General features: G+C 39.1%; 1 protein-coding gene across 1 annotated transcript in view; it reads left to right on the top strand.

The window, feature by feature from the left end:
• The window catches only part of tdrd12 (tudor domain containing 12), a 60,102-nt gene that overhangs the window by 23,987 nt on the left and 22,923 nt on the right, over nucleotides 1–13,192 (top strand). Inside the window, exons 14-22 of the mRNA XM_052119366.1 lie at nucleotides 1,008–1,161; nucleotides 3,242–3,369; nucleotides 3,716–3,907; nucleotides 5,946–6,074; nucleotides 8,340–8,457; nucleotides 8,623–8,768; nucleotides 8,848–9,065; nucleotides 9,320–9,401; nucleotides 9,481–9,662. Of these exons, the coding sequence (XP_051975326.1) occupies nucleotides 1,008–1,161; nucleotides 3,242–3,369; nucleotides 3,716–3,907; nucleotides 5,946–6,074; nucleotides 8,340–8,457; nucleotides 8,623–8,768; nucleotides 8,848–9,065; nucleotides 9,320–9,401; nucleotides 9,481–9,662 (1,349 nt within the window). The remainder of the gene's footprint in view (nucleotides 1–1,007; nucleotides 1,162–3,241; nucleotides 3,370–3,715; nucleotides 3,908–5,945; nucleotides 6,075–8,339; nucleotides 8,458–8,622; nucleotides 8,769–8,847; nucleotides 9,066–9,319; nucleotides 9,402–9,480; nucleotides 9,663–13,192) is intronic.

The raw sequence follows: 13,192 nt of genomic DNA, 5'->3' as shown, positions 1-13,192 counted from the left end.
AAACCTTTTTTTGAATCAGACCTATGATTGCAATAACGTTAAAATTGTTGTCTTTTCGAGTGGCATCCCTTTCACACAATTACAAATGTATGGTGTAACTTCCATACTTATCTGGGCTGCGTTTCCTAAAAACATAAGTTGATGAAAGAGGTCTGTTTTAACAATGAAACGGTTGCTCAAAACAGTCTTGTAAACGTAACGATATCTGTGTTTTTTTTTTTTGTTACCAAGATTCAAATAATCACAAATAATGGAATAAAAGTTTAAATTCATTGCCGTTTGAACTGGCTGTTTGATAAGTTTTTGTTTTTGGAATGTATTTAGGTAACAAGTTAGTCCATTTGAGCCTTATCCCAGTTCTTCCATCAGTTATTTTCACCACTTCTGGAGCAACAAGTGGAATGGCTAGTTTCTAGGAACTACTACGACAAACTATGTTAAGAATTAACACACTATCGTGTGGTATTGTGATACTACTTGGTATCGTGGTACGTTAGCTGGAATAGTATCATAAGATATGATTTTGGTATCATGGTCTCATGGTGCATCTTCATCTTTGGGCCTAGTGGGCCTTATGGTGAAGCTCCATGTGTGGGCTTATTGGGCCTCATGGTGCAGCTCTCCCTCTAAGATCATTGGCCCCATGCTACAGCTCTACTAATTGGCTTAGTTGGCCCCATGGTGCAGCTCCACCTCCAGGCTCACTTGCCACCACGGTGCAGTTACATCTCTGGGCTTACTGGGCCTTATGGTGCAGCTCTACCTTAAGGCTCAGTGGCCCCCAGGCTACAGCTCTGCTAGTAACATCTTAACAACTTAGTCACCACCTAGCAGCGCCACTACCAATCACCTAGAAACCAGTCAAAACACCCTTGCAACCAGATACACAAGATCTATCTGTCTATCTACGTAGCATCCACATACACAAGATCGATCGATCAGTCTATTTATTTATCAATCTATCTATCTATCATTCTATCATTCTATCATGTGATGTCTGTCTGCAGCCCATTGCAGTGATCCTGTGTCCTAGCTGGGAGAAGGTGCAGATGGTGCTGGAACTCCTGGAGGACAGTAAAGCAACTGGGAACCTCCATCCCACCAGTATGCTGCTGGGGCTGGATCAGGATGAGCCTAAAAAGGCTAAGATTCAGAGGAACTGTAAGGCTCAGTGTTGAGTTTATGTACATACATTGCCAGGCCAAAACAAAGTCGCTATTTGAATTTAAATAAGCAGATACTTATAATAAGCCTATGATTGGGTCTTTATTTCAGTGATGTTTCAGCTGGCAACAATTCATTTATCCCTAACTGATGCAGTGTGTAGCTTCTCATTTCTTAAACACCATGTCGGAAGACGTATCCCATGGCAAAGATGTTACTGTGTTTCAGAAGTGTCAAATTATTGGCCTGCATCAAGCAAAGAAAACAACTAAGGAGATTGCTGATATCACTGGACTTGGTTAAAACCTGGAAGGATAATGGTAACGGTCATCTTGGAAGAAATGCGGTTGGGAAAAAAATCTTGATTGATCGTGATCGGAGATCACTAAAAGGCTTCAAGTCACATTGTAAAACATCAGCAGTAGAACTCATGGCTGTTTGATAGTGAAAATAAGAGCATTTCCACATGCACAATGCAACGAGAACGTTCAGGATTGGGACTAAACAGCTGTGTGGACACAAGAAAGTAACTTATTAGTGAGGCTAAATGAAAAAAACAACTTCAGTTTGCTAGAGACGTAAAGATTGGACTGTGGAGTAATGGAAAAAGGTCATGTGATCTGATGAGTCCAGATTTACCATATTCCAACGCGATCAGGACTGTGGGATTGCAAATTTAAGTGTCACTATTAGATCAGTTGGTCTACTGTCTTTCATATAAGATTACATAAAAAACTAAAGTGATGCACATTTTATTGGACTTTCAAGGTATTTGGTATCGATTCTGTGAGATCGTCTACACAAAGTGTATGTGAATGAAAACTTGTTTCTCTTGATAACTAAAGCTGTAACCTTTTATGTGTGATGGCTCTAGATGCCCCAACCCCATTCTGTGGATTGGTGGCCATTTTTCATGATTCAATCAATGTCCGAGTCAAATGTAAATGCATTGCCATAGGTGTGAACCCTTCCTTATTTCTATGAAAATGAAGTTTTCACAGTGATCTAGTTATGCTGATTGGATTAGGGCTGGAGAAACCACAGTCTGTGTTGGGTTAAACTGCATACTTTGTTACCACCTGGAAGTACTACCCACTGGATGCCTATAAAACACAATGTATGCCGCGGGGTATGCCTGCTGCTTGAGACCGCACCTTCTGACATGTAGACTGATTTCCTGATCTTCTACCATAAAGAATCCTGCTGAAGCTTTACCTGAGTCTCCTGGTCTTCTCAGAGTTTCCAACATTAAGAAGGGAAGCGCATGAAGCGATGCACCCATCATGCATGGTGCCCACTTTACTTGTCTCTGGAGGCAGTGTTATGATCTGGGGTTGATTCAATTGGTCAGGTCTAGGCTCAACTACGTTATACAGCAATAAAATGAAGTCAGCTGACTATCTGAATGTACTGAATGAACAGGTTATCCCATCAGTGGATTTTCTTTCTTCTATGACAGCACAGGCATATTCCAGGACGAGATTCCTCAATCTCAAATTATGAAAGAGTGGTTCAGGGAGCATGAGGAATCATTTTCACACATTAATTGGCCACCACAGCGTCCTGACCTTTACCCCATTGAAAATTTTTGGGATATGCTGGTGAAGACTTTACAGAGTGGTTCGACTCTGTTGTCATCAATACAAGATCTCGGCCAAAAATGTATGCAACTGGACTGAAATAAATATTGTGACTTTGCATAAGGTTCTCGAAACAGTGCCACGAAGAATGTTCACCGTAATCAAAGCTACAGGCAGTCCAGCAAAATAATATTAAAGTATGCAACTTTTTTTTGGCCAGGCAGTATACTTGAAGGAATGTTCATGGTAGAGACTATAAGTCATTCATGTAACGCTGGGTTAGGAAATCTAGTACTACTCCTAAGACTTTGCAAACCTCAAATATATTTGGCTGATGTGAAAAAGGTGTATTTGCCACAAATTGTTTACATTGAGGCTATAGAGAAGAATCTTTCAAGCTGTTTTTCAATCTGGGATCAATTTGGATACGAAATGTAGGCTTAAGTCACGGACCGTATCTTTAAGGTTGTTGTTTCTCCGTTTGTGTTGTTCCTAAGGTCAGTTGCTGGTGACGACACCGTTCACCATAATGAGACTGCTGGATGCGCAGTGCTTCCTCTTCCTGAGACTGTGTCACCTGGTGCTGGATGAGGCTGATGTCCTGTACTCACAAGCACCTGAGCAGGTGAGACAAGAGATGAGACTTAAGAAATGAATGTTGTACAGAAATAAACATAAAAACATGCTTCATGTCTGTCGAGACATTCGGGCACAAGACGGCATCAAAATTAAACAAACGGCAGATTAAGCTCTGCTTAATATCTCCAGTATGCAAATACCGGCCACTTAGACAGGTAGTAACAAAGTGGTTGGTCGTTTTGTACGTGGCAAGTAAATCTGCAATCTTGTGCAAATATTGGTGTGCAGAAGTCTCTATGAAAGGTAGTGAATAATACTGATCAGATTGGTAGGAAATGCTCATTGTAGCAGACTGGTAACTTCTTTGTTTCTTTCTGTTTCTCTGTGTAAAGATGTCCGTGATCTTGAAACACTTCCAGAAGGTGGTGTCCGGAGAGGAGAGGTCCTCATGCCCCAGACAGATCATCGCGGTGGGCAGCCGCTGGAGTGCGGGGATGGAAGGTCTGGTCAGAGAGCACATGATTTACCCCTCCATTATCATAACAGTGATGGAGGAGGCTGCTCTGTATGGCAGAGTACATCAGGTCAGTCTTTATAAAACTTCATTACTTTTAAAAGTAATGAACCACATAAATGTGCAGGTACAAATGTTCTTGGAAAGGTGACATTTATTATCATTAGCCTAGTTTCCATCCACTTTTCAAACAATTTTGTTAACGACAAAGTGAAAATACGTAAAAGAATGTTTGCGAAAGTTGCAGTCTTCTGCCTGTTTCCATTCAAATTAACTTTTATCAATGAAAATGGTGTGCGTGATGACGTCATGCCTAAAAAAACACATTGTCACGTAAGTTTTGGTTTATCGCATAAGAAATCTGCCCTTACAGAAATGTGTTTATCGCTAATTGTGTACCTTTAGCCACCCAGATGTCCCTAATTTTTATTTCTCCAAAGTTTTGGTAAAATGGGGAGAGTATTAAGACAATTCATTGAAATTAGCCAGCTTACTGTCATTTTAATTTCACAAATAAATGCAATCAGAAGACGAGGAACTGCAATCTAAAGGGAGCTGTTGCCCTTCTGATGGGACTGTCCTGATGTTGCGCAGGTTATTGTAGGTTGCCACTGGTTCTAACATGAAAGCGAATCATCATGGCCCTGTTCAAGCTGGATGTAGTGGGGGAAACTTTTGGTCTTTGTATAAGCACCATCAATCGATGTGTATATGCGGTGTGCACAGCTATTTAAGAAACATTGATGCAGTGAAATATCAGGGTTTACATATGATACGTTTCTGAGATTATATAGGCTATTTTGAACAGTCATCTAATCTAAAGCATCGTCATCACAACTGCATTATGTCCCGCATATTTGTCCAGCAACCTTTAATGACCAACTGAACTTGATGGTCATCTAAAATTAATTGTAGCATCATAATGGTAGAGGTAAAGAGGGTTAGATTTAAAATATTTGTAAGTTAAGTTTTTCAAAAGCTAGTTTTCTTAATGTGAACTCAGCATTGGACAAATATTGTTCTGATAGTTTATATTCTTGAAAAAAATGCAGAACATTTTGGGAATGTCATTCAGCTGACTTCGTCTACAGAACAGGGTATGGCTAATTTAAGTTTGTGTAAAGAAAAGGCATATATAGGTCTAAAAATATATATTTTTTCATTTGGTAAATATTTATTTTAATGCTTTATGCATTTGGTAGGCTAATTTATTTAATTTAATACAGGGAATCTTGCCAACGTTTTTTTCAAAAGTAAGCTAAACAATCATTTTAAGAATTGGGCTATGTTAGTGTTCCAAAAAACACACTGATGCTTTTCTCCTAGTTTTACTTTTAATTTAAAACATATTTTTGAATAGAAGTTTTTTTTTGTATTGTGGGCTAATTCCATGACTGTCATCAATTGTTTTGAATGGTGTGGAAAAGCTCATTTAATAAATAAACGGATGGCTACCATGATAAAATTAATCGCAAACAATGGCCATTAATTTGTTCTCCGTGCACTTGTCTATGTGCATGATGCAAGATATTTGTGTTGCCTCTCCTGGAAGTGTCATGTTTCCAGCATCGGATCTGTGCAGGTATGCCATTAAGACCAATCCATAATCACGTACAATAAATTGCCTTTCAAGGATGTATTCCTTGTCGTCATGATTAACACAGGCTATTGATTGGGGTAAATTCTGTCATGTGACACTATATTTTTGCGTTAATGCCAATTTTCTCAACAAACCATTTCACGACCTTTGAAGTATCGACCTTTGAAGCATCGACAAAGTTTATGCACTGAAGTTAAACGGAAAAATATTTTTGATTTTATTTATTGATTAAATGGGTTGAAAATAATAAAGACTTTGTCTTGTAATGACCAAAATGGAAACATTTAACCTCTATATATCCTTTTGTAATACATAAATTTAGTAAAGAAAAATGTAGTCAAGACTTTTTCTACAGAACGTCTCAAATTCAGTAGAATAGTTAAACTAGTTGATTGATTCAATGCAAAGACAATGCTAGAGCTTTGTGTTGTTTGTTCTTTTTCTAATTCGTTCTTTCTGAGAAAACGTATTTCTTTGAGTTGTGAGATTATGTGTGTTACACATGCAGAGGGTTCAGTTGTGTCTGGACTGTGATAAGATCTCAGTGCTGCTTGGATCTCTGGACTTCCACCCGCCCAAACCACAGAAAACCCTCATCATTACCAACTCAATGGAGGAGACCGAGCATGTGTATAAGGTACAGGAATTAACCAGTCACATCAAAAGAAAAGTTAATGTAAGGGAAAGAATTCTAAATATTTGCTCCATTTCCACAACATCAAAGCATAAAATTAAACAATTCACAAGAGGTTGCCCATCTCTCCACAACTTACATTTGGGAAAAATTTCCTGGTCATATTAAATAACAAAACAAATTGAATTTAGATTGAAATCGCAATATGGCCTTGCATGATTACTAAACCTTAAAAGGCTGCCTTTGAATAGTCTGCATTCAGCAATCCAGTCAGAGCTGTGTGAGCAAGTGGCACCCTCTAGCGGTCTGGAAGGCATTATCCATTATACTAGGGATGTCTCGATACCATTGTTTTGAGAATGAGTTCAAGGATACTTTCTTTCTGATACTTGCTAATGCAGAGTTTGATGTCTGTTTTTTTGCATAATCATTTTAGAATATCTTTACATTATTGTGTGGAAATAATTGTGTGTACTCTTAATATGTAAAGAAACACAAACCTCTTACTACACATTTAAATATAAATATATAACTTATTAAGAAACACTTTATTATTAACTAGTAAACTGGATAATGTAGCAGCAAAATTAACAGTTAATCCAGTCTTCAGTAGAAAAGATCCATTGTTGTTTATTTTTTGCCCTTTTTTTTTTTTGTTATGTTTCAACTTGCATCTGGACTTTAAAGGATTCAGATCATCAGTCCACTTTTCATTCACACCAGTTATTTTTTGGAACCCAATAAACTTAAATATTGTTATAAATTGTAAACAAATACTAATGATGATAATAATGCTACTAAATTGTTATTAATATTATTATTATTATTGACTTTTTAAAATTTAAAATACAACAGTAAGAAATTTAAATCATGCACTTTTTTATTTATCCTCAGGCTTTTATTATGACATTCTAAACTCTCCAGGAAATTCTGTCTGTGTCTGCTTACAGTAGTTTAAATCGCCTTATTAAAATTTTGGTAAAATGCACCTCCGATGCCATTCGAAAAACATATAAGTGAACCAAACTATTGAGCATCTACATCTGAGATGCTGTTCTTGTTTAGCACTCAAATATTGCTCTAAAAGGCTAAAGCTAAAGTGAAGGCTAAAAATAGCCGAGAGTGCATCACCAGCCTGTGCGTGACTTTGTGGTAACAGAGCAGCACCATTCACTAATGTGCTGGTGCTGCACATACTATATCTTTACTTATTAAACACGGCCTTTTGTGATTCACAGAGCTATCGCACGTCTTCAGGTGGCTTTGAATAAAATGCACGAGTCATATGAACTACTTTAATGGTGTTTTTATGATTCTTTTATGTCATTTTTGGAGCTTGACGGTAACAAACATGACTAACACACAGTATCAAAATCAAAAGTAACAGTCAGTATCTGGTGTGGCCACCAGCTGCATTAAGTACTGCAGTGCAACTCCTCCTCATGGACTGCACCAGATTTGCCAGATTGTTCTTTCTGTGAGATGTTACCTCATTTTCCAGGCACGTTCAAGCAGATGAGCAGGGACCCTGGAGATATTTGTTTTGGTGTTTATTTTTTATTTTTTTCAGAGTCAGTAGAAAGGTCTCTTTAGTGTCCTAAGTCTTTATAACTGTGAACTTAATTGCCTACTGTCTGTAAGCTGTTAGTGTCTTAATGACCGTTCCACAGGTGCATGTTCATTAATTGTTTATGGTTCTTTGAACAAGCAATAAAGATCTGTAAAGATATTTGGATTTGTAAAAAATTATCTTTAAAATACTGTGTCCTGCAAAAGGGACGTTTCTTTTTTTATGAGTTTGTCATTGACAATTATATTAGTGTTGCTTATATTCTGCGTATTCGCTTATAATTTAATGAACAATAAACGCAACATAAAATAACATACCAGTACTTAAAGGCAATGGTCTTTCAAATGAGCCCACACACAATGTAATTGGATGTATAGATCATTACATAAGCCACATGAAGCACAGTGTTACATATAGCCACCAGGAGATGGCACCAAGTAAATGACACAGACACAGACTCAAATGGCACAGTTTGGCTTTGTTTGACTTTTGGACATATGGAGGAGTTTTTGGACTTTATGATGAATTATTTTTGTAATGCTATAACTTTTGATTGCTTTGTCATATCAACACAATTTTTCTCAGATATAGTTGGCATGATTGGGGGGGACACTAAAACAGGGCATCTTTAAAAACACCCTCAGAGCTTAAATGGTTAAAACTCTGGATGCTTTCATAATGTCCCATCTGTTGTTCAGGCTGTGGTCAACGCTGCCATTTTCACACTGAAAGCTCATGAAGGAGTGACAGACCAATTTGACTTTGTCATTGATCAGTGGAGGAAAGACATCGGGCCTGGAACACAAGTCATTTTGGGTATATGTTGTACATTTATACATGTATTTTATGACAAGTGTTCAATAAATGGCATTTGACCCTTTTAGAATTGATGTATTAATGTGAGGCTACTGGTAATGCTTATTTTCATATTAAGTTATTTATTACTCTTTTTCCTTTCTTGTGCCTCATTTCTGCTTCCAGTTACCACCAACGACTGCCTTAAAGCTCTGGGTATCAGGGATGCCACCTGTGTTGTGCATTATGGGTTTCCTAGCTCCCCTAAGCTCTTTGGTAGCCGCCTTTTCTGCATGTCGGAGAACTTCAGAAACTTCTCTGAGCCAATTCCCGTTAGTTATTACATCTGATCTCATGTTTGGACATTGGTGTGCTGTGTGCATGTATTTATGTTGTCTTCATCCCACACAGGATCTTGCTGAGTGCTCGTCTCCTGCAGCTCAGTCTGTTTTGCTGTTGTCAGAGCAGAATGCCCGTCATGTGTGTGGTGTGTTGAAGTATCTGAGGAGAGCTGGAGCTCTTCTGCCCCCTGAACTCCTGCAGTTTGCTTTGGGGGTCCAACAGGCCAAAGAAGAGCAGAAGATGGACAGACCACTCTGCTGCTCGCTCAAGAGCTTCGGCTTCTGCAGGTCTGCATCAAACACATCTTTCACTATGTGGGATTTATAAAGTAACTTCTGGTGTGCGTATGGTTTGATTAATCTCTTTTGTGCATATGCAAAATCTGCCGTGTGAGTACACCTACTTTTAGGCTTAAATCTAAGTTTTATACTTGAGGACCCAGTTTTCTAGACTCTAAGCTGCATGTCATTAAGAATGTGTTGTAAAAGTTATTTTAAATTTAGGGATCTTTCTCTGAACTTTATTTCTGACTCATTTACAGAGACAGCACAGTCTGTCCAGATAGACACATGATCAACGTATCTCTGGACCATCCTCTGCACCCTGATTCTGGAACTGTTATGGTTGGTAGTGGAAAAAAAGCTCATACGTGTTACTTTTACAAGACTTGGTACAAAATGTTTCTTTTGACTGTTTCAAAAGGTTTTGCCACTAAACATCAAGACTGCGAATGTGTACTTTGGCCGTATTGTGAAGCAGAAAGAGGATTGTTACGAGACTCTTGCTGCTCAAATGAACCTGCACTATGCTAGTGAGAGACGCTGTGCTGTGGAAGTGCTGAAGGGAGAACTTTACGCCATTCAAGAGGAGAGCGTCTATAACAGGTCATGACACGGGAGCCCTCTGGTGTTCCATTAATAGGATATAAATTGGGTCTCTTAACGGTATGGAGCACCCAAAAATGAAAATTCTCATAATTTACTCACCCTCATGACATCCCAGATTATTATGACTTTATCTTTTCTGCTGAACACCAGAAAACAAAAGATTAAAAAAATATTTTTAGAAGAATATCTCGGCTCTGTAGGTCCACACAATGCAAGTGAATGGTAATCTGTGCATAGAAGCTTCAAAAAGCACATGAGTCATCATAAAATTCCAGTGGTTAAATCTATGTCTTTAGAAGTGATCTAATTGATTTTGGTTGAGAACAGACCAAAATAAAACTCCTTTTTCACTATAAATCTTGAAATCGTCTCCTAGGCGATCATGATTTCAAGCTTAATTACACTTCCTAGCAGCATCTTGTGCTCTGCGCATTCGTCAATTACTTGGAATAGTACTCAATCTTGAAATCATGATAATGTCTAGAGACTGCAATGTCAAGATGTACTGTTAAAGGAGTTATATTTTGGATTAGATCACTTCAGAAGAAATGTATTAAAATATTGGAGTCTTATGGTTTCATTTAAACTTAGTTTTTCACAAACTTAGTTTTTCACAATTCCCATTTTAATTGTAGAAAGAATTCCCTGTGTAGTGGTCAGTTAGAATAATAGCAGAGAGAATGTTTTATTTCAACTTGAATTTCTTTCATTACATTCCCAGTAGGTCAGAAGTTTACATACACTTTGTTAGTATTTGGTAGCATTGCCTTTAAATTGTTTGACTTGGGTAAAAAAAATTGGGTTGCCTTCTACAAGCTTGTAGCATAGCCACATAAGGGGGAATGTTTATACTGCTGTGATTAGTATAATTAATCTTATTCTTACAGCTGTTATTTTATAATCATTCTTCCTGTATTATTTTGCCCTGTTGTGTGTTTGATTCCCGTTTACTCACGCGAGAGTTCTCTCGCGTCGGACCAGAAAATACCGTGACGTCAGTCCAATCAACGAACTACCATACTTGGGTATAAACAGAGCCGGTAAACCAGTGTTAAGGAGGCAACACATGGGTGTTACACGGATTTAGCGATCGATCGCCATCAACAGAATCTCAGTTCACGCAGAGCCAGTCTGAGACAAAAAACCCTCATTGTGGAATTATCATAAGTTGGATTATTTACCGTTGAGGAAATGCGTTACAGAGCAGCGCTGCGTCTCATCGAGCTCCCGGACTCAAACTAATCTGCCGGTGAGGCCGATTCCACATACACACATTCTCTTGCAGTACAGTATACGGACAATTGCCATTACGAACTATTTATCAACTCTCTTTATTACCACGCTTCGTTTTGTTTGCTTTGTATGTCCTGTATATATGTATATATATGTGTATCTTGTTAAACTTGAATGTGGTCAACCACTATTTTGTAAATACACTTGGGGATTTAAACTAATGTGTTATGCAAGCCTTCGTTTTTCATCCATTCCCACACTTATATTATTAAGGATTAGACCCTAAAGTTTTTTTTTGTATCTTCACCTACTTAATTAGGAGGTTGAACGTTACATAGTGGTGGCCCGTACGGGGAAAAATTCTTATTATTGTTATTGTGTTTGGGGTGGATTTTTCCTTTTTCCTTTTTCTTTTTCTTCTCTCTTCAATATAAAATGGATGTGTCAAATGTAATAACTGATGTTAATATGGTGAAACCGGTAAATGTTGATATCAATACGGAACAAATAGAGGTGGATTTTACCACAGGTTCATTTTCTACCAGGCGCGATCCGCCTGAAGAAATAACATCCCTGATTAGTTCATTGTACATGTCTGATAGTGAACAAACTGATGATGAAGATGAGGAAAGTAATATACTCAATATAGGCATGGTACAAGTGATGCATGATGACTTGATTCAATGTAAGGGTAATTTATTGGACCTAACTCAAAAATTACACACTTTAGAACAAGATTTTAAACAGTCAAAAGACAGTACATTGAATCGGGAAACAAGCTTTAGGCAAGCAATGGACGCTAGCTTGGCAGGGTTGGAGGATTATTTTTTTAAAGCATTGGGAAACTTGGAAAAGGCAGTTACAGATTGTTTTCTAAGGAGAGATGCAAAGTGGGAAAATCAAATGAGAAAAATGAGGCTCACTAGTACTCCCACACTCACCAGATTACAGGCCTATTCACCTGACGCTGCCCTAGGTTCCATGATCCGTCGACCACTGACCCCAGCTTTAGTATCTAGAGAGAAAATTTCCACTCCGAAACCTCTCGATGATACTTATGTTGTTCAACCACAAGTGCTTGCTCACCATCCTAATGTGCTTACCTCCTCTGTAGTGGCAGGTGCATCCTCATTCTGTGCCCGACCTCCTATCCGCATCGAGTTCCCCTCTTTCGGAGACTCCTCTGAGACGGCGGAGGTGCTCAACTTCATCGAGCAATGTGAGAACTTCCTGGAGATTCGGCCCCTTCCCTGTGCAGAACTACTAGGAAGTTAAGTACGGTACTGAAGGGACCCGCTCTGAGCTGGTGGAAGGCAGAGAAGTCTAAGGTAACTGATTGGAGGTCCTTCAAAAAGGCATTCATGGCTGCTTTTCTCCCAGACGACTACCTCTCAGAAGTGGAGGAAAAACTGAGGACGATGGTTCAGCAGCCACGACAACGCCTGAGAGACTTTGCTTATGACTACCGGGCCTTATGTCTAAAATGGAACCCAGAGATCTCTGAGGAGGAGCTGGTAAATCGCATACTCAACAACATCAACCCAAGAGTTGCCGGGTGTATGAGGGGAATAGTTACTTCTGTTGAACACCTGGTGAAAATTGGATCCATGGTGGAAAAGGACTACATGGGAGCTAAAGACTACTGGCAGAAAGTGGGGACTCAGAGCAGCCAAGGAAAAACCAACAAAAAATCGGCTGAAGGTACCTTCCGCAAAAACCTGGCGGGAGTAACCCTAGCTCAACCCCATCCACTGTCGTCTCTTCTTGTGGTGCCTGTAAGGGTGAAGAGCACTGAGGTGAAGGCTGTGGTAGACACAGGTAGCACTTACACCTTGATGCAAGAAAGCCTGTGGAAACAGTTGAGAGGGGAGATTCCATCAGTGGTTACCACCAGCCCACAAAGGTTCATGATGGCAGACGGAACAATTCACCAGTCCAGAGACCTGCAACGGATTGAGTTTCAATGGCATGACCACTTATGCCAAATGGATACGTATATTCTAAAAGACACTCACCTAGCTTTTCCACTCATTGCTGGTCTGGATTTCCTGAGAGCCATGGGAGCAGTACTAGAAGTGGGACGAGGCAGATATGGGTTAACATCTGACGAAGGATACACCTATTACCCTTTCATACCATCACAGATGCCCACTAAGACAAACAACTCGTCTGGTCAAGTGCTTGCTAATATGGCTGCGCAGCTGAATCTGTATTATGCCTTACCCTCCACTGGTAGACTGCCCGAACTCATGTTTATTTCCTCAGAGATCCCTGAGTGGGACACTGACAATCAG

Source organism: Xyrauchen texanus, chromosome 46, assembly GCF_025860055.1.
Source record: "Xyrauchen texanus isolate HMW12.3.18 chromosome 46, RBS_HiC_50CHRs, whole genome shotgun sequence".
Lineage (NCBI taxonomy): Eukaryota > Metazoa > Chordata > Actinopteri > Cypriniformes > Catostomidae > Xyrauchen > Xyrauchen texanus.
This window is presented reverse-complemented; position numbering and strand designations above follow the sequence as displayed.